Raw genomic sequence first — 19477 nt, forward strand, 5'->3', positions numbered from 1 at the left:
AATAATAAAATAAATAATTGTTCATGGTAATAATAGAAAAATGTGCCCAGATAAGAAGTACCCTGAATCCAGCCATTACCAAACTTAAAATCCCTTATTAGAAATTCATTAAAATTTCTTTTTGACGTATTATCATGCACAAATAAAGTTTTAATTTCAAATCAACTTCCATTTTTTTCAAATTGAATGAAATCAAAATATAATGAATGACCAAAAAAATAATTAATTTCTTCTAATTATATCTTCTTTTTTCTGCAAGCTGTCGTCTTCTTGCAACTGACAGGTAAAAACTTTAAAAAAAAATCAGGAAATTTCTAAAAAAAAAAATATTTCAATATTCTTTTTTTTCCGAGAATTCTCCGTTTTGATAAAAAAAATCTTTCTGTGATACACCATAAACATTTCCTTACCGTTCTTTTTCTCGAACATGAATGATTTTTTGTGATACTCTTGTAATACTATGTGAAACTTTTTAAGATTTTTTGCACTGCGTAACTGGGCAGAATTAAACTCCAAAAAGATTCATTCATAAACTTATTGTTGATATTTATTTGTTGACGCCGTTCAAGATAACAAATAGTAAACGATGATGATCGTATCAAAAAAATTTCGTCATATCTTGGTAGGTTCTTGATTTTTCGTGTTACTTCGTTTAAAGAGAAGAATAATTTCAAAGATAATTTTAAAAAATTTCTCACGAAATAAGGAGATGTTTATTATTCAAAGGATTTTTACTTATCCATATAGTGTCCATAATAACATCTAATATCTTTGATTGATTGATCGGCTAATAAAAAATTAGAAATCCATTTCTTGGATTTAGACCAAAAATTAATTAGTCAATCGGGATTTCTTGCCAAGTAAATAACGCCACATAATTTTTTTTTGGAAAGTCATATGAATATGGCAGATATTTTTTTTTCTTTCACCAATGAAATCGATAAACATTTCTAAAAAATTCTATGCCAAAGGTCCTAGAAAAAAGCAGGCGCATATTAAATAATAACTTGAAATAAAACCTGTTAAAAAACAAGAATCTTGCATGATCAAAAAAAGGCGGTGGAATCTAGAAACACTTGAGCAAAAATGTCTCGGAAAACCCGTTGTTATTGTCTTAACTATAAAGTAAAACTTTTCTCAAATGTTTTACTTTATGTATGCACTTCAAATACAAGGTTTTTCTTCATAGATGATAGATATAAGAGATAACGATGGACAAGGAGAGGGTTAACTTTTTTTCATTCACCAAGAACCTTTTTTTTTTCGTTAAGAAAAAAGGAAAAAAAGAAAGAGAATGAATAGTTTATTATTTATAAGATTTTAGAAAGATTTAAAGAACGATAGATTTATTATAATGGTATTATTGTACTATTATATTCATGAAAGAATATTCTGAAACATTTGAAGAAAGACTTAACATTTTTGAACTTATTGTTGACAATGGTAAATGGATTTTCAAACGTTACAATCGTTAAACATGTAAGAAATTATACTCATAAAGAAATCACATGAGTATATGCGGTCCTTTTCGTTTTATAGTTAGTGATACGGCTTTTTTCATTGGATTTTATTCTTGGAATTTTTTATAAGGACTAATACCTTTGTAATTATGCATTATTTTTTTGTATTGTATAAACTATAATTTTTAAGGGTAATTACAACAATGAAACCAAAAATTTCACAGATGGCGTACATTTTTGTCTCGTTACTTTAAAAAATTGTTACTTTTGTGCACTCTTCAGGTTTCGGATCTTGACTTTTTGATCTCTATACGATTTGTCGGATGATTATCTTTTCTTACTTGTTCCTGCATATTTAGATATTTATATAAATGGGTAAGCAATCTCTTTTCAAAAATAATCACGCATACACTTTTTTTTCTCTCTAAAAAAAAAAATTTTTATATATATAAAAAAAAACCTTTTTTTTTCTTTTCAAAAGGAAAGAAAAAAAAATATCTATATAAATATATAAATAAATATATACATATATATATATATCCTCGTGACGAATAAATCTCTCACGCTTTATAAATAATAATAAAAAAAAAAAATTATATATATACATATTATTTTTCTCTTTAACGAAAACAAAAATAAAAAACGATGACTTATCAATTTTCAAGACCTCACTCAGTATACGCACAATCAAATTATCAAACACAATTATCATCAGGACAACGACCATATTCAGTAGTTGGATATGAAGGATATGAAGGATTATCCTCTTTACAACAACCATCATCATTTCGAGTGATTCGACGTCGTCATCAACGAAAAAATGTTCGTAATAATAGTAATGTATTAAATCCTACCTTGGATAATTTCTATAATACTTTACGTCGTGCAGGAGCCGATCTTAACGTAACTTCTGCAAAGAGTTGGGTAAAAGAATATGAAGGTTATAGACGACAAGTTCTTAGTGCCGAGAAATCTAGTATTGAAAACACTCGACCGGTATCATGTTATACTTCTTCCCTTGTTTCATCTCCATCAACAATGGAATATCAACGTTATTCTATGCAATTTTAAAATGTATTTTTCATTTTGGTGGAAGACTATGGACAGTTTTTTTTATTTATTTGATTTTTTTTATTTTTTTTTTATTATTATTTTTATTTAAGTGTATGTAAGTATATATCATTCATCCAACATTGTAGTAAAAAAATCAACAAAAAAATGGGTAAAAAGAATTCTTTTGGCGATTGAGGCGGGAGGAATAAAAATTTCAGAGAAATTTTGGAAAGTTTTTCGCTTTCGATTCGCATTTCGGGATTTTCTTTGTATCACATATTTATAACTTTCCTTAACCCCTTTTTTTTTCTTTTCCTCTTTATAATAATAATGGGCTAGTACCGTGTTATAGTGAAGGTGGAACGAGGAAAAAAAACCTTGTAAATTATTTTTTTCTTTGCATATCTTTATTATCTCAATTATTTTTTTCCATTATCTATCTCCATATATATCTATCTCCACATATATCTATCTCCATATATATCTTATCCCTTCATATATATCCTCCCCCTTTAAAAAAAAACCCTTAATTTGAAAGAATGTAAAGATACAATAGGCACATTTTATGTTCTTAAATTCGTATCTTTCGTTCTCGTATCTTTTTCATTCTCGTATTTTTTTTTTCTTTTTTTGATTTAAAATTTAAGAAAAATCGTTTCTTTATTTTTCTTTCTTCATATGTAGCTATTGTTTAAATCTGAAAAGAAGAAAAAAAAGATTATTTTATTAATGGTATCTATAGCTCTTTATAAATACAGGAACTAATACAAATAACAAAATTTAAAAGTATTTTAAAAAAATCTTTTCTTTTTTTTTTTTTAAAGTAGAAGACAAACCAAATAATTTTGGTTACGTAAGAAATGTAAATAATATATGATTTAATTAAAAAAAAAATAAAAAAATAAAAAAACATTAAGAAAAATTAGAGGAATATTATTATTATTACATGATGTTACGTTTCTCGTAAAAAAAAAATTTTAAAGTGCCGAACTTCATTGAATATATTCGTCACGCTAATGCATAATATAGATAAGTTCTAAAGTTAATTGAAGTGCGATGATTAATGCAGTGAACTTGCAGATATACTAATCAAAATGGATCCATTGGCCCAAAAATTATTTACTTTGTACTACCAAAAAAAAATACCTGAAAAAATCTTGTTAATAACGAAACTTTAATTTAAAATTTACTTCTTTCAAACATTATTATTATTCATTTAAAGATTCTCAGTACACATTATTTTCTTCTCCTTGTCTTTTAGCGGTTGGTTAATACTCTTATCAAGTAAACATATAATATGAGAGTATCCTGTGGCCAAGTGGCCAAAGCAACGAAAGTAATTCTAATTTGATGGACGCAAAAAAATAACACCACTTTGATATGTCGGATATTGAAAAATAAACTTTTTAAACTTTTAATCACCAATAATAAACAACGAAAGTTCAGTTGAGATTTTCTATTCGCATAACCCCTTAAATTTGAATGGTTATATATTATAAACCCATTTAAAGAAAGCCCCTTGTAAACGGTTGTGTAAATGGAAACATTTTACAAAAAATTTTCCATTTCTTTTAAATTAACAAATTTAGAATACAGTAGATTTTTAAAGTTTGATTATAATTCTTATTAACTGTTTAAAATAATCTCAAACACTTATCCAGGTATAAACGATGGATTTGAAACTTTTGTGACTGGTAATCATTCTTTTTATGTATAAATTGTATTCATATCATAAGTTCGTACAATCGGTTTCTTTTAATAGAACAATTTAAAAAGATGCTGCGTCGAAAGTTGAAACGCGTCTTATGGCGCAGTATCCAATACAAACATTTAAAGAATTGACTCAATTGAGATAATATTAATCATTATTTTACGCTTGATAAAAGAAGGAAGTATTACTTACTAACTGGTCCCAATTTACCCAAATTCATAAGGTTGAATGGTACCAATATATCTTCATGCATCACTATAATTAGATATAGATTGATAAACAATGATTGATTATCTTAGCTGAAAGGTAATTTAGAGTTTATTTAATGGCATGATTCATGAATATGATAAATTCATTTGATGCATGTAACCATTAATTTATTAATAAAGCGAGATTTGACGGAAAAAAAAATTACTTTGATCGAAATTTTCTTTGAAACAACGAACTTTTTAAACGCCGAATTTTTAATGGTTTGATATAATGTAAGAAACCCTTTTTTATTATTCAAAATGACGCTTTTTTAGGATAAATGTAATCTTCAAAAGAATATCTATTTTATCTATTGTAGTACAAGGAGAATTGAAGCAACTTACATATATATATATGTATAATGTATGGATGGATTTAATAGAATTAGAAATAGAAAAGCCGATAAATGAGCTCGCAAATATTAGAAACAATAATATGAACCTTTCATACAATTTCTTCTAAATCCTTTAAAAAGTGAAACAATTTATTTCAAAAAAAAAAAATAAAAATTCTTTTTTCTCTCCTTTAACAAATAATAATTGTTAATAAATTTTAATTAATAAAAAATTTTGTTAATAACTATTGTACCCAAATATTATTACGTATTTCGGAAATTAAATTCCTATTAGCCGGAATTAATGGAACTAATTTGTCCATTTACCGCAGTATTCACTTTTTTGTATATAAATACCAGTTTCTCCGACCCAATCAATTGAATAAATACAAAAAATCAAGTGTATCAGTAAATAAATTTTTAAGTGTAATACGTAATGTTGTAGATTGTGTTTGATATAAATAGTTTAAATTAATAAATCAAAAAAAAGTTTGTAGATCAATCTTTTTTGTTTATTTTTATTTTTATTAATTAAAAAAAAAAGTTCGTGATTTTTATTTTTGGAATACCTTGATTACCTTCTCTTTTTTAACCTTCTTTAAAAAATCCTTTTTTTCTTGTTGTGTTGTACAAAATAATAAAGCCAAGACTTTATTGCTGAATACAATCCATTCACGTGATCCGGATTTGTATTATTATCATCATTATTTTATTTATTTTTGTTATTTTAATTATTTTTATTGGTTATTATTAATATTATTATCATTTTATTTTAACTTAAAAAAAAATTTCTCTTTCTTCTAAAAATAATGCAAGTACAAAGAAGAAAATCATTTAAAACCAATCGATTATTTGACTTTGATCAGTTATTTCAAAATCGTCAAAGACGAAATGTTGAAATTAGACGTCAATTACGTGAAGAAATAATATCAAAACATCGAAATTTATCACCTTTAAAAGAAAAATCTTTCTCAAATGAACCAAAATTAATTGTTAGAAATTTAAAAATTGAAAATCTTTCCGAAATTGCTCAAGGAATTTATTCAAATCATGTTGAGAAACAATTGATTTCCATGAGAAAATTTAGAAAATTATTGGCTGAAGAACGTGTCCCACCAATACAACAAATCATTGATACTGGTGTTATACCTAAATTTGTGGAATTTTTACAATCAAATAGTCAATTACTTAAAATTGAATCTTCTTGGGCTTTAACAAATATTTTGGCAGGAAATATTGAACATATCAAAGTTGTTATCGATTCTGGTGCTTTACCAATTTTTGTTCAATTATTACAAAATGAAAATTCTAATGAAATTAAGGAACATGCTATTTGGGCTATAGGGAATATTTCTAGTGATGAAATGTTTTGTGATATGGTTTTTTGTTCTGGTGCTTTAGAATCTTTATTAAATATTTTAAATCAAATTGATGAAAATTCTTCTTTAATTCCTACTTTGGCAAGGACAATATGTAACCTTTGTAGGGTTAAAGTATCTGAAGATGAATGGTATTGGTTATCTCTTGCTTTATCTAGAATGATTTATTCTGATGATGATGATGTTCTTTATTCTACTTGTTGGGCTTTATCTTATCTTTCTGATCGTGAAATAGATTGTAATCAACAAAAACATTCAATCATTAATACTGGAATATGTCCTAGATTAGTTGAACTTATGATTCACAAAAATTTTAATGTACAATTTCCCGCTTTAAAGTGTGTCAAAAACATTTCTGCTGGTTCTCATGATCAAACTCAAGCTATCTTACATTGTCAAGCTTTAAAAATTTTAAGAGATTTACTCGTTAGTACGAAATGTAGTATTCGTAAAGAAGCTTGTTTAATCGTATCAACGATTGCGAAAAGAGCTGTAAATCAAATTCAAGCTATTGTAGATGCCGGAATAATTCCTTTATTAATTAATTTAATAAGAAATTCGGATTTCAAAACGAAAAAGGAAGCTATATGGGCTATTTGTAATATTATAAAATATAGTTATAGTCAACCAAATTCATTTCGTCAAATAATAAATTTGGGATGTATTCAACCTATGATTGATATGTTAGATTGCAAGGACACTGAAATTATTTTAACAATATTGGAAGTAATTCAAATAATTTTAAAATTTGGTGAATTCGCTAAAACTCCAAATAATAGAGATAATGAATATTCGTTATATATTGAAGAAATTGGTGGGAAAGAAAAGATTTATGATTTACAATATCATAAAAAAGATGAAATTTATCATATAGCTTATGATATTATTGATAAATATTTTGGTGATGGTTTTGAAGAAGGATTCGAAGAGGTTAATAATTTTACATTTCGACATAACAATAACAATAATAATAATCCTTTTACAGGATTTCAATTTTTTAAAACAACCTATTCCTTTTGATAGATGTCATTTTTAATGAATCTGATTCATATTACAAAATGGTGAAACTAGTCAAACTCCTAGTGGCATTTCTGTTGTTCCGAATCAATTTAATCAATAGGATTTTAGTTTTTATAAAGATTTTTTTTTTTAATTTTCTAATTGAAAAAAAACAAGCAAAAAAGGTATCTTCAACCTTAATGGGCTTAATCAAAATATCATTTCTGGCGTCTATATTGTTCTAATTTAGTTAGTTTTGATTATGAAATATTCATATGTTCATTACCTATAAGAAGAAATAAATAATTACTGTAATAAAATAATATTTGGCGATAATCTTCTAAATTATTTATGGCGATGAACGTGTCACAATTCAATTGATATTTATACTCTTTCTTCGTTATATTTTAATTTCATTTATCATAACATTAGCAATAATGAGCGATGTAATATCACTTACTAAAAGCCCTTCAAGTAAAAAAGGGTTTGTTTCTTTACTCGAGAAAACTAATTTAAGCGTGATACAGCCTAAAATGAAGAAGGATTTGTATTATGCTGCAATTAAAGTTGGAGGAAATTTTGAATTTTCGCGGTAAGAAACAACATAATTTTTTTTAAATTATTTGTAATTATTGTATTTTCATTTAATATTTGATATAAATTACGAGTCCATTAAGATAATATTATGGACTATTTTTTTTTTAATTTAGGAATTTAAAGGGTCATTTCTCATGTGTTAATGCGATAAAGTGAGATTAATTCGGTCGAATGATTTCTCGTATTGACTTATTATTTCTAACTTTCTAACTTTTATATATCTTATTTATATAATAGTTTTAGTAATGGTGACGCGCGATTATTAGTGTCTGGTGGCGACGGTAAATATTCTTCAAAATCATCTACGATTCCTTCGTGAAAATCGCGTTTTTATTAATTTAAACAGAGAAAATTGTTCATTGATCTTACAGATAGACGAGTATTGATTTGGGACGTACATGGTGATATTGAAAATACTAAACCTAAGAAGTGCTTCAAAGGTCATCACGTATGTAATATAACAAAAAAAAATGAATCTATTTTTATCATTTATTATATTAAAATCTAAATATTAATAAATTCTTTAGGGTAATATATTTGGTACAGTTTTTGATTCTACGAATCGTCATGTTTTATCGTGAGTTATATACATTTCTTTTGTTTAATATTAATATGAATTTTTTTTCTACTTATTGAATCTCCTCTGTTTTTTTTTTAAAAAAAAAAAGTTGTGGAAATGATAAGTTAATAATTTATCATGATTTGGAACATGGTATGGTAAAATTTCTCGAATTTTAAGCAATTAAGTAATATGCTTTATATCGTAACTATTTTTTTTTTAAAAAAAAAGAAAGCGTTTCGAAGACATTTTTGGGACATGAAGATGCTGTGCATTCAATTGCCTTTGATCCATTTAATGATAATTTATTCTTGTCCGCAAGGTAAGGCACGAAATAACTATAATTTTATTTATTTCATTTACTAATATACATATGTTTTTTATATCAATTTGAATGTAGTCAAGATGGTGAGCACAGATTTTGTTAATTAAATGATGATTATCCAATGTCCGCTCAATTTTTTTTTATACGTTTATAGGTACAGTGAAGTTATGGGACATACGTTGTAATTTTCAGTGTCAAGGAGAAATTAAAGGTTTTGCACAAATGACGCATGCTCAATTCAGTCCCACCGTTGAGAAACAATTTGTTACTAGTAATGATGGTGGTGATATAATGTAAGTTATCTGTTATAAGGTTATCTTTTTTTTATTTTAATTTTATTTATTGATTAAATTAATAACAGATTTTCTATAGTAATAAATGGCGTGAGATTTGCCTAACATCTCTAATTTATTTTTGTGTCTTTCATATAATAAATTTTTAGACTACGAGATACTAGAACGGCTTTTAAGTCTGGTGAACCTCTTTTGACTACTTCCTCATCTTCAAAAGACTTTTTATTAAAGGTAAAATGGCCTTTAATCTTTATTTTTTTAAAAAAATTCTTTCTCATTAACATTTATATTTTTTTATTATATAGTATGTTACTACTTTAACGCGTAATTCTAGAAATGTTAAACCTGACATATCTTCAGTAGCATTTAATCCATCCGGAACTTTATTATGTGCTATTATAAACCATTATCGTCCAACATTATATAATGTTTTTGACGAGAAACCTTTATGTACTTTTTCATCAGATTATGATTTCGAAACACAAATTGGATACAAAAATGACTGTACTTTTAAGGTATATTTATTTAATATGAGAAATATTTCCCTTAATAAGAATTAACTTATATTGTTATAGCAAGGTTATTTTGGTGGTCCGGATGGAGATTATTTCCTTTGTGGAAGGTAAGATACGGAAAGAAATATATATATATATGTATTTTTTATCTAACTAATTTTCCTTTTTATATATTTAGTGATGATTTTAGAGTTTATATATGGAAAGTTCCAGATATAGAAACTATGATTAATGAGCGATCGTTCACAAAAAATCTAGATGATTTAGATGATGAAATATGTGAGCTTTTGAATATTTATAGATGTGACATTTAAATATTTATGTTGACAAATAGATTTTCTTTCCTTTTTTAGATTTTATTGATGACGATATGGTAATTGATCCATTGAATAATTCAACCCCACAATATGTGCTTAATGGTTTGTATGTTACTCAACATTTAAAAATGTTTTAATTATTATTATAATTCTCTAATTATATAAATCATTAAATAGGTCATCGTTCAATCGTCAATTCGGCAATTTGGCATCCTCATGTTCCTTTGATATTTTCATCAGGTAAGTTTATAATAATTAAAATAAAAATAGCTTACAGTCTGATCTATAATATATCATGAATTTTTTTAGGTGTTGAAAAAATAATAAAGGTTCATTCCGCTTTTCCATTTTCAAATAAAGGTATGAAAGGTTTAATTGACAAAGTACTATGTATAAGGATTTTAAATTCATTCAAGTACTTCTATTTATAGATTGTGAATCTAAAATTCCGCAACCGCCTAGGTCGAGGTTTAGACGTGGGGAGATTAGTTTTCGTGCAAATGAATATGAAGAAAATATGGAAGAAGATTTGTCAACATTGAAATTTTTTGATTTAATGGTTTGTTATAAGAATTTAATAAAATGAATTGTAATATTTTTTTTTTAATTATATTTATTTTATAGCTTATGACCGAAGAGCATGAAGATTTTTATTGGGGAAATGATTCATTTGATGACTCTGATAATTCAACACTTTCATTATCTTCATATTTTTTTATGCGTGACGATGATGATGATAACGACGACGACGATGATGATAAAGAGGACGAAGATGATGGAGAATCTGATGGTGAAGAAACTGATGATGATAGTGAAGGGTTACCATCTATGGGTGATTATGAAAATTATGCATATTCGAGGTAAAAAGTTTTAAACAAAATTCTTTTAATTCTTTTAAATTATTAACAATTTTCATATATACAGTTCAGATTATGAAGAGACAACTGATAGAAATGATGTTTCTTTTGAATCAGATATGGATACTAGTGATACGGATAATAATATATACCAGTTATATAGGTCGTTTGCAATGTGTAGTGATGAATTAACTGATGATGATGATGATTATGACGATGACGAGATGAATATTGAAATTTTAATTTAATTTATAAAACTATATATATATTAGTTTCTGTAAATATTTTTTTGGGAGGAAAGAAAGGAGGTGCAAGAGTTTTTTTTTTTTAGTAATTACGAGGTTGTTCAATTAGGTGCATCATTTTTAATAATAAAATTAAATTGTAAAAATTAAATTTAGCTAAATAATAATGTTAATTACAGTTCACCCTCGCTATAGTGAAGCTCATAGGCTGAAGGTTAAGATTCACTATAGTAAGGGATTCACTATAGCGAAGGTGAACTGTATTAAGAATTATTATTTATATAGAAAATCCGTACCTGAGCTTTTCTTTACTATAGCAAATTATTCACTATATAAAAATTCACTATAGCGAGGGTGAACTGTATTTGTTTAAAATAATTTAACAAAGATTTTAGTCAATGTTATGTGACTGTAAAATCACATGCAAGCTTACATATGCACATCCTAAATTTTGTTAAGATGCGGCGCAGATTCTTATAAATCTCTTGATGAGGGGAAGGGTCTCTCCATTACAATCTATACACAGCAAATAAAACATTTGTGTCAATACATTTTCAGGTTTTTATGAAACACTTTATTAAAAATTTAAAAATCTCTTTTAATAACATAATCATTACAAAAATTACAAATGATACCAGCATTCTCGTTAAATGAAATATTTAAAAAATTATTCATTTATGTTTCCCTTTTTTTGATAATGTAATGTATATATATACAATATTATAAATATATTATTTCATTAAAAAAAAGGAACCAAAATAATTATATAAAATAAATAAATAATATATATATATAAATTTTTATACAGAAGAAAAAAAAAGATATAAGATAACCACCCAACAATCCAAACACCCACCAAGAACCCACCAAAAATCCAAAAATTGTAAAAAAAATATCAAAAGTAAAAAATAAAAAAAACAATAAATTACATACATATATATATATATATAGCGGAGCGCTAATTTTTCTTTTGTTGGAAAAAAGGAATGTGCGTAAAAAAAATATATATACAAACAATTATATATATCCTTCTTTATAAGAAGATTCTTTTTCGTAACCGATTTGATCATTCTTAACATCTTCTTCATTATACTCTTCTTCGTTATACTGTTCGTTATATTCTTCTTCATTATACTGTTCGTTATATTCTTCTTCATTATACTGTTCGTTATATTCTTCTTCGTTATACTGTTCTTTATACTCTTCTTCGTTATACTGTTCGTTATATTCTTCTTCGTTATACTGTTCGTTATATTCTTCTTCGTTATATTGTTCATTATATCCTTCTTCTTTTATATATTCGTTTTTTGCTTTATCTTCATCTACATTCTCATCATAATTATTAACAGTCTCATTATATCCTTCATTACCTTCGTACCCATCATATTCTTCATTATATGCATTTCCTTCAGCATATTCATCACCATATTCATCACCATATTCATCGCCATATTCGTCACCACCATAACCTTCAGCATAATCTTCATAATCTTCATCATACTCAGCAACAGTTTCATATTGCGTAGGCAAAATGTTTGATAAATGAGCGAGCCTATTATTATCAAAATTATAACCTGATTCCACCATTCCATTCTCTGAATCGTATACTGTTAATCTCTTTGCCATTTCTTCTGTATAATCTATTGGTATAGGAGCACTAATGTCTTTTGTGGATATACGTTTACGTCTTGTATTATGGTTATGATCACCTTCTAAATCACTATTATCAAAAGATTCAGAACGACGAGGTAAATTAGAATGTCTGTGCTTACTTTCAGCTTTACTTTCCCTTTTATTATTATTTGATTTTGCTCTCAACCAAGGTAAACTAAAAGTACTAAAAGTGCTAGATTTTCTTCTTAATTTACGACCTCGTACTTGTTTATCATCCCAAATTTTTATGGTTTGTTCTTTCTCTTCAATCATTATCCATTCACATTCATTATTTAATAAGTCTTGTCTAGGCTCAATAAAAACCCATTCACCCCAACGATTCGTAGCTTCATCAGCAGTGGTTTCAATCCAGATATAAGGAAATATTTCATCAATCATTTGAATAGCCAAATGTGTTGTAACAGTAAAATCTTGTGCAGGATCTATAACATACCAATCTTCCCAATCTTCTTCCTCTTGCTCATTTTCTTCAATTTTTCTAGCAATGGCATTAATAGAATCAGAAGACCTTTTCTTTAATGAACGTAAATTTATTACTCGCTTTTTATGACTTTTCTTTCCTCCCCCGTTAGTATTCACATTTTGATTATTGTTTTCTTCCTTTTTATGTAAAAATGTCTGAATTGAAGAATCCAAAGTAAGAACATCAGAAATATTATCTATTGAACCTCTAAAACCTTTAGTAGTAAAATCATCCCAAGCAACAGTTTTTGGTCTCATAGCAATACCGGAATCATTTCTACCCAATACTTCTTGTTTATCATCTTCATTTTTCTTAATATTTTGATCATTTTGATCATTATTCTTTTCTTCATTCTTTACTTTTTTGGGTGTTATAGGAGGCTCCAAATAAAAACTTTTAAAGCCTTTTCTAGAAAAATCTTTCCAATTTTTTTCAATTGGAGTACGAGGTATTTCTTCATTGTGTAATGTTTCAATATATTTTTCATCAAGAGAAAAAAACAATTTAATATATTCATCAGATAATGATGCTATACCGTTCCTTTGAAATTCTTCCCACATTTTTTCCGCTAATTGTTGTTCTTCTGATGTCATCATAGTACTCGTACGTACTATAGTACGTCTATTCAAATTATCCAACATTTCAGGTAATAATATACTAGCACATCTTGATTTACGTTCATTATTATTATTAGAAAAACTATCAGTAGTAATATTTGGTGGTATAGTTCTAGTAACTCTTAGTATACTTATAGGTCTTTCAGGTATAGAAAAATGTACCATCGATCTTCTTTTTCCCGTTAAAGAACTTTTTCTACTTAGAATTGATTTTGTAGGTGATTCAAGACCATCCGCTGATTGAAAAATTTCACGTTCTTCTTGTTGAGATTTATCAACAACATTATTATCAACTTGTTGTTTATGTTGAAATTGATGATATACTGAAGGATCATTGATTGCTTTTTTTCTTAATTCAACATAATTGTCCAGCAATACAGTTAAATGAGGAGGTAATTCAATTTCAATAGATAATTCTCTTAAATAAGCCAAAAATAAATGCAAACAAGCATTAGAACATTTAATCCATTCTTTATAAGCATCATCAAAATTATTAAAAATTTTTCTCTTTTCATCGTCATCATTACTATTATTACTACCTATTAAACAGAATGCTAAAGATTTGATGATTTTTTGAGCGTTCATAGTATTAATATCAGAATGTGTTGTTAAAGTAGGAGAGGATGAAGATGAAGATGATATAGATGATGATAATGTTGTTGTGGTAGTTATTTGTATACAAACATCAAATAATTCTTTAACAATATCTCTATTTAAATTTGGTATAGAATTTAAAAAATAATTAGAAAATAGTCCTTTATGAACATCAAAATTAATCCCTTGCTCAAGTCTATCAAAAGATTCATAATTACTATAAGGTATAATTGTTTTATTACAATGTCGTAATGTCCATTTCATCGCAGAAACTATATTATTTAAATCTTGATTTTTGATTTCATCTTCAAATTCTGATATATTTTCATTTAATAAACAATTTAATAAATATTTTACTTCATCACCTCCATCACCAATGCGCGTTGGTTTAAATATATTAACTGAACTTAATCCTAATTAAGTTTAAAAAACAAAACAATTTTAACTAAACTGGTAATAATATACAAAAAAAAAAAAATTTTCCCTTACCTCTTAAACGGATCTGTTCAGCACTTTTTTTAACAATCCAGTGAGTTTCTTCTATAGTAACATTATTACCAAACTCTTTTATTTCCGTAGTAGTTTTCTTGATTGAAACTTTATTACCATTATTATTTAAATGTGTTTTCTTTTTTAGTATATGTTTCGCTCCGCGTAACATTATGTTTTTAATAAAATGGAAGTAAAATCACGAGAGTGAGGAAAAAAAACTTTTGAACGAAATTTTGATTTTTATTTCATAAAAAAAAGAAAAGGAAGGAATAATGAATATATATATACTATATAAAGAATATATATATATCAATGTAAACTAAAAACCGACATTGAACTTTAAAAAAGAAGGTTAAAATAATTAATATTTTGTTCTTCGGAAAAAAATAAGAATAATAATATTTATTAAATATAAATACTAACTTAAAAAAAAAATTTAAAAAATAAAAAAAATAATTACTATTTAATACTATGGTTACTCTTTATTTGTTTCTTGTTTACCTATCCCTATCTACTAATTTAATAACAATTTTAATTATGGAAACATTGAATATTTTTTTTTTTGTTTTTTTTTAAAAAAAAAATGCGTTTCTTTTATATCGTACGAAAAAAAAACATTCCTGTACAACATATTTAATTTCGTATGGGCATATAAATGTATGCTTCTATAGGTTAAAAAATTTTTTAAAATTAAAAGTATTGTCAGTGCTGTACATTTTATACAATGAAGTGATACAAAAGTACTAATATACGCACAATTCTTTAACATTGTATAAATGCTAGGCCAAAAAAATCAAGGATCGATCACGAACATGATTATTTTAGTTGCTAAATCTGGTTTTGAAAGTTGCTTTATTTCAGCGAAAGGCATTATGTAAATGTAAAAATATAGGATGATTATTATTTTTAAAGATATGGAAAATCATTAAATCATTATGTTAACTGTTAACTATAATTTTAAAAATGAAAATTTTGATAAATGAAACATAGGACAAATTTAATTTTAATAAAAACAATCGATTAAAAAACTTACCCAGAAAATCTTTCATAAATTCCAAATAAAGTCAATTACGTAATATGTAACAATAATCCATTATAATTTCCGGATTAATAAATAAGGTTCCCCTTATAGGTTGATTGTCGCTATTACACTTAATCTGTTAATCTACTTCTTCGTTCTCACTTGATGAAGTATCATAATCAATTTCACGACGGTTAGTATTTACAAAAAGATCATCAGAGTTCGTTGTATTTTCATTCCTGAAATAAATTTTTTGAATATTAAAATCAAATAATAAATTAAATAAATAAATTTTTTTTTTTACCTCGAATCCACTATTTTATTATTATCATCATCTTGGATTTCAAATTCTTGAGGCCTTTGGATTAATTAATTTATAATATTTGAATTTTATTTCAATGAAACGGAATTATTGATATTTAACTCACCATATTCCCTCAGACTTAAAATTTTTGACATGTTCAGGAAATAAAACGTGTTCGATTTCTCCCCCAATTTTATTTACTCGTTCAGTTTCATTTATTGGATTTATTATAACATAACTTCCTATAAATAAATATAAATAAATATATATTTATTATATAAATATATTCTTTTAAAGTGGTCCATCCTATTTACCTCGTTTTACCCATATTAGATTACGAAATTTCGGTGGCAAAGTACATAAGGTTGTATTACCGTCGGAAAATTGTATTTCAAAAAGGTTTTTGCCACGCCAGTTTAATACTTTGGATATTTTCTGTGTTTCAGTTGGTAAAGGAACTGATTTTAACAGATTATTTGTAGTTTTCTGTTTCCGCCCCATTTTTATTCTAAGCGGTATTAACAAAAGATAAGGTTAAAAAAAAAAATTTGCCAAATAGATAAACACTAAGTGTAACATAAATCATCTGATGATTGGCATAGATTATATTTGAAGCTATACCTTACAAGACCGAATTATTGTTAATTTACATCATGTTGAACGTTTTATGTACGATATTTTCAAAATGGTAGCCATAAAAAAACAAGATCAACCGCAACGAGAGGAGAAAACAAGTGTCAAAGTATTTAAAACAACCATCATTTAAGACTGTAAGCATAAATCAATTGATCATTGAGGATGGAATATAATCCGACACATTTCTATTTATTATTTACTGTAATATGATTTCATGGAATCATCATATATATTCAGCCAGTCAGCCATAATCACATGATTTGGTATTCTTAAAATGGTTTAGTTAATCATTTAGTCTATCATAACTTTTAAATATAAATAGACGAAGTTTTCCACCACAGTAAAAAAATCGGTTAAAATATATATATATAACAATGTCTGGAATAAATCCTTCTATCGATAATGTTTCTTCATTCAATAATACATCAGCGCCAGATATGCCAGTTGGTCCAAATGGCGGAGATAAATATGAAAATTCAAGACACTTAAATTATGGTCAAACTGATCAAAAGAAACCTAATAATGAATCAAGGTATGTTTTTTTCTCCCGTTAGAATTAAAATAAAGCAAGCAAGATTTTTAATTTTTTATTTTTAAAAAAGACGAAGTGTTCGTCGTTATTCTGCTTCGTCAGACACGAAACCTGTATTGGTACATACATTTCAAGAAGAAATTCTTGGTGGATTGACTGGTGATGATCTCATTAAAATGGAAGAAGAAAAAGAGAAAGTAAGAAAAAAGAAAGATCTAGATCAAAGGAAGAAATCAGTGTAAATTAGTTCAATATATTATGGGGACATTTTTTTATTTATATAGTATTTTTCATTCTGTTGTAATAAATAATTTTTTTTTTATAACTATTATGTAAAATGACGTAAGTAAATATTCATTTTTATTGTCTATCATATTTCGTTGAGATCTATATATTTGTATACAGTATAACATAATTTTATATAAATAAATAAAATAAATGCACTGAAAAGAAAGCTAACATAGTAAATTGCTTGAATTATATATATACAGTACGTAAGCATTCGATTAACCATTACGTAAGCAAAATGATATCATTGATAAAAAATGTAGTATCATTAGTAATCGAAACTATCAGGCTATATTTATGACATCAGGAAGAAATATTCAGCATGTTCATTCCGTGTTCAACTAATTCGAGGAGTTAGGATCATTATTCAATTTTAATAACAAATATAATGACAATATATATTTTTTAATTGCAGTGCATTTACGAATTTATTAAAAAAAAAATAGGATGAATACATTAAGTAAAGAACTATTTATACAACTTAATATTATTAATTTGTAAAGCATCTTTCATTCCAAAGAATCCTATATGTGCACTGTCAAATGGTTAGTTATACTGAACAAATAGGTACATTTAAAATGGTCCATCTTAGCTAATAGCCCTGTTTTTCAAAAATAATAACCAAAATACTCCAAATGATAGCAATTAGAGGCACAAAATTTAACTCATTTTTTAAATTATATCCATATGTTTTTATATGTCTTAACTAGTTATGATAAATGACATCTAATTGCATTACAGTTATGTTTAATAAGTTTTCATCTCTAACAACAATTAATCCACTGTTTACCATCCATCTTATATACCTTTTCTTAGTTTTGAAAACATCATTAATTTTCTCTAACAACATATTTATTAATTTTGTATATGCTTTTAATGATATTTCATTCCATATTTTTGTAATATATTTCCATAATGCATTATTACTCTAATTTTCATATCCAGTTGTCTAAGATAGTAGTTTACATCATTTCAAATAGTATTTCATACAAAATGATTTATAATATAATGTAGCTCTGATTGATTCCATGAATAACTTTTGATCTAGTAGTTTGATTTCAATGATTTTTTTTTATTTTAATCAGAGTAACAAAAGCTATTGATTAAAAAAAAAATCATTAAAATCAGATTATTAGATCACAAAAGGATCCTACCTACTTATAAAATAAATTACTTTCAAGCTTAACTGCTTAAAGTAAGGTTTATATATAAATTTGTTAAAAATCCTACTATAAAAAAAAATTTTATGTTACATTATTATGATTTTTTTCCTTTTTAACTAATTAACCAATAGAATTTAAGCAAATTTTAGGGTAAGGTTCATATAAAAGTTAAGATAATATTTTTGAAGTTTAAATCAAATTTAAATTAAGTTTAAATTGAAATAGTATTGAATCAAATTTTAAAGAAAAAGTTGGATTTATATAAAATATTAATTTCAAAGATGCTTTAATCAGATTTAAATCTGAAAATTAAAATAGCCAACTAAGTAATTAAATATTATTATTTTTAAATTACTCTAAAATGCATTTGGTATAAATATAGAAATCACCCTTTCATTATAAAATTTGCCATATAATTTACTTTAATCTTTACTATTTTATATTTGATTTTTCTTTCTTTTATATAAAGAATTTTTCTTATAGCATTTTAACTGAAAAATATTTCTCAAAATTATATTATTATACATTTCAATTTTTTTTTGTAATTTTTTTTAAAAAATAATTTCTTCATCAAAATTAAAATTTATAATTTCAAATACTTATATATATTTTGCAAAAGTTTTTCAGGATCCTGAAAAATATATAAATAGGTAAGATCTCAAGTTGCTTAGAATTTGCCAAAAAAATTGTGTAAATCTTTTCTTTTTAAATAATACTAGACAGAAATTTAATTTTCTAACTGGCTAGTATTATTATAGTTTTGGTCCTGAAAAAATGCTTAGAGCTCATAGTAAAATTTT

At 25.7% G+C, this 19477-nt stretch overlaps 6 protein-coding genes across 7 annotated transcripts; 4 read left to right on the top strand and 2 right to left on the bottom strand.

Moving 5' to 3' along the window:
* Positions 1–1855: 1855 nt before the first annotated feature.
* Positions 1856–3397, top strand: OCT59_025129 (uncharacterized protein). Its single transcript, XM_066136304.1, has one exon. It carries the CDS (start codon positions 2106–2108, stop codon positions 2529–2531), a length of 426 nt encoding a protein of 141 aa, XP_065991885.1. The 5' UTR covers positions 1856–2105; the 3' UTR covers positions 2532–3397.
* A 2219-nt stretch (positions 3398–5616) lies between these two features.
* On the top strand, positions 5617–7206 carry OCT59_025130 (uncharacterized protein; the record flags this gene model as incomplete). The annotated part of the gene is made up of 1 exon (XM_025317005.2): positions 5617–7206. The coding sequence occupies one exon, from the start codon at positions 5617–5619 to the stop codon at positions 7204–7206; it is 1590 nt and encodes a 529-aa protein (XP_025179251.1).
* A 416-nt stretch (positions 7207–7622) lies between these two features.
* On the top strand, positions 7623–11020 carry OCT59_025131 (uncharacterized protein; the record flags this gene model as incomplete). Its single annotated transcript, XM_025329851.2, has 19 exons — positions 7623–7777; positions 7896–7934; positions 8020–8063; positions 8154–8230; positions 8310–8359; positions 8451–8494; positions 8573–8663; positions 8742–8749; positions 8821–8959; positions 9109–9190; positions 9265–9474; positions 9535–9581; positions 9653–9753; positions 9828–9893; positions 9969–10031; positions 10101–10151; positions 10223–10350; positions 10416–10651; positions 10716–11020. The coding sequence occupies 19 exons, from the start codon at positions 7623–7625 to the stop codon at positions 10894–10896; spliced, it is 1812 nt and encodes a 603-aa protein (XP_025179250.1). The 3' UTR covers positions 10897–11020.
* Positions 11021–11380: 360 nt separating this feature from the next.
* Positions 11381–14902, bottom strand: OCT59_025132 (uncharacterized protein; the record flags this gene model as incomplete). Its single annotated transcript, XM_066136320.1, has 2 exons — positions 11381–14654; positions 14731–14902. 2 exons carry the CDS (start codon positions 14900–14902, stop codon positions 11911–11913), a joined length of 2916 nt encoding a protein of 971 aa, XP_065991886.1. The 3' UTR covers positions 11381–11910.
* A 650-nt stretch (positions 14903–15552) lies between these two features.
* OCT59_025133 (uncharacterized protein) lies at positions 15553–16559 on the bottom strand (the record flags this gene model as incomplete). Of its 2 annotated transcripts, XM_066136326.1 has the most annotated exons (5): positions 15559–15682; positions 15767–15993; positions 16059–16112; positions 16183–16300; positions 16373–16559. In XM_066136326.1, the coding sequence occupies 4 exons, from the start codon at positions 16557–16559 to the stop codon at positions 15894–15896; spliced, it is 459 nt and encodes a 152-aa protein (XP_065991888.1). In that variant the 3' UTR covers positions 15559–15682; positions 15767–15893. The 2 variants fall into 2 exon arrangements, with proteins under 2 accessions (XP_065991887.1, XP_065991888.1); XM_066136325.1 differs by having other exon boundaries at positions 15553–15682; positions 15767–16112.
* Positions 16560–17043: 484 nt separating this feature from the next.
* OCT59_025134 (uncharacterized protein) lies at positions 17044–17691 on the top strand. Its single transcript, XM_066136331.1, has 2 exons — positions 17044–17226; positions 17297–17691. Exons 1-2 carry the CDS (start codon positions 17069–17071, stop codon positions 17466–17468), a joined length of 330 nt encoding a protein of 109 aa, XP_065991889.1. The 5' UTR covers positions 17044–17068; the 3' UTR covers positions 17469–17691.
* The last annotated feature ends 1786 nt before the right edge of the window (positions 17692–19477 follow it).

The sequence above is a fragment of the Rhizophagus irregularis genome, chromosome 5 (genome assembly GCF_026210795.1).
Source record: "Rhizophagus irregularis chromosome 5, complete sequence".
NCBI lineage: Eukaryota > Fungi > Glomeromycota > Glomeromycetes > Glomerales > Glomeraceae > Rhizophagus > Rhizophagus irregularis.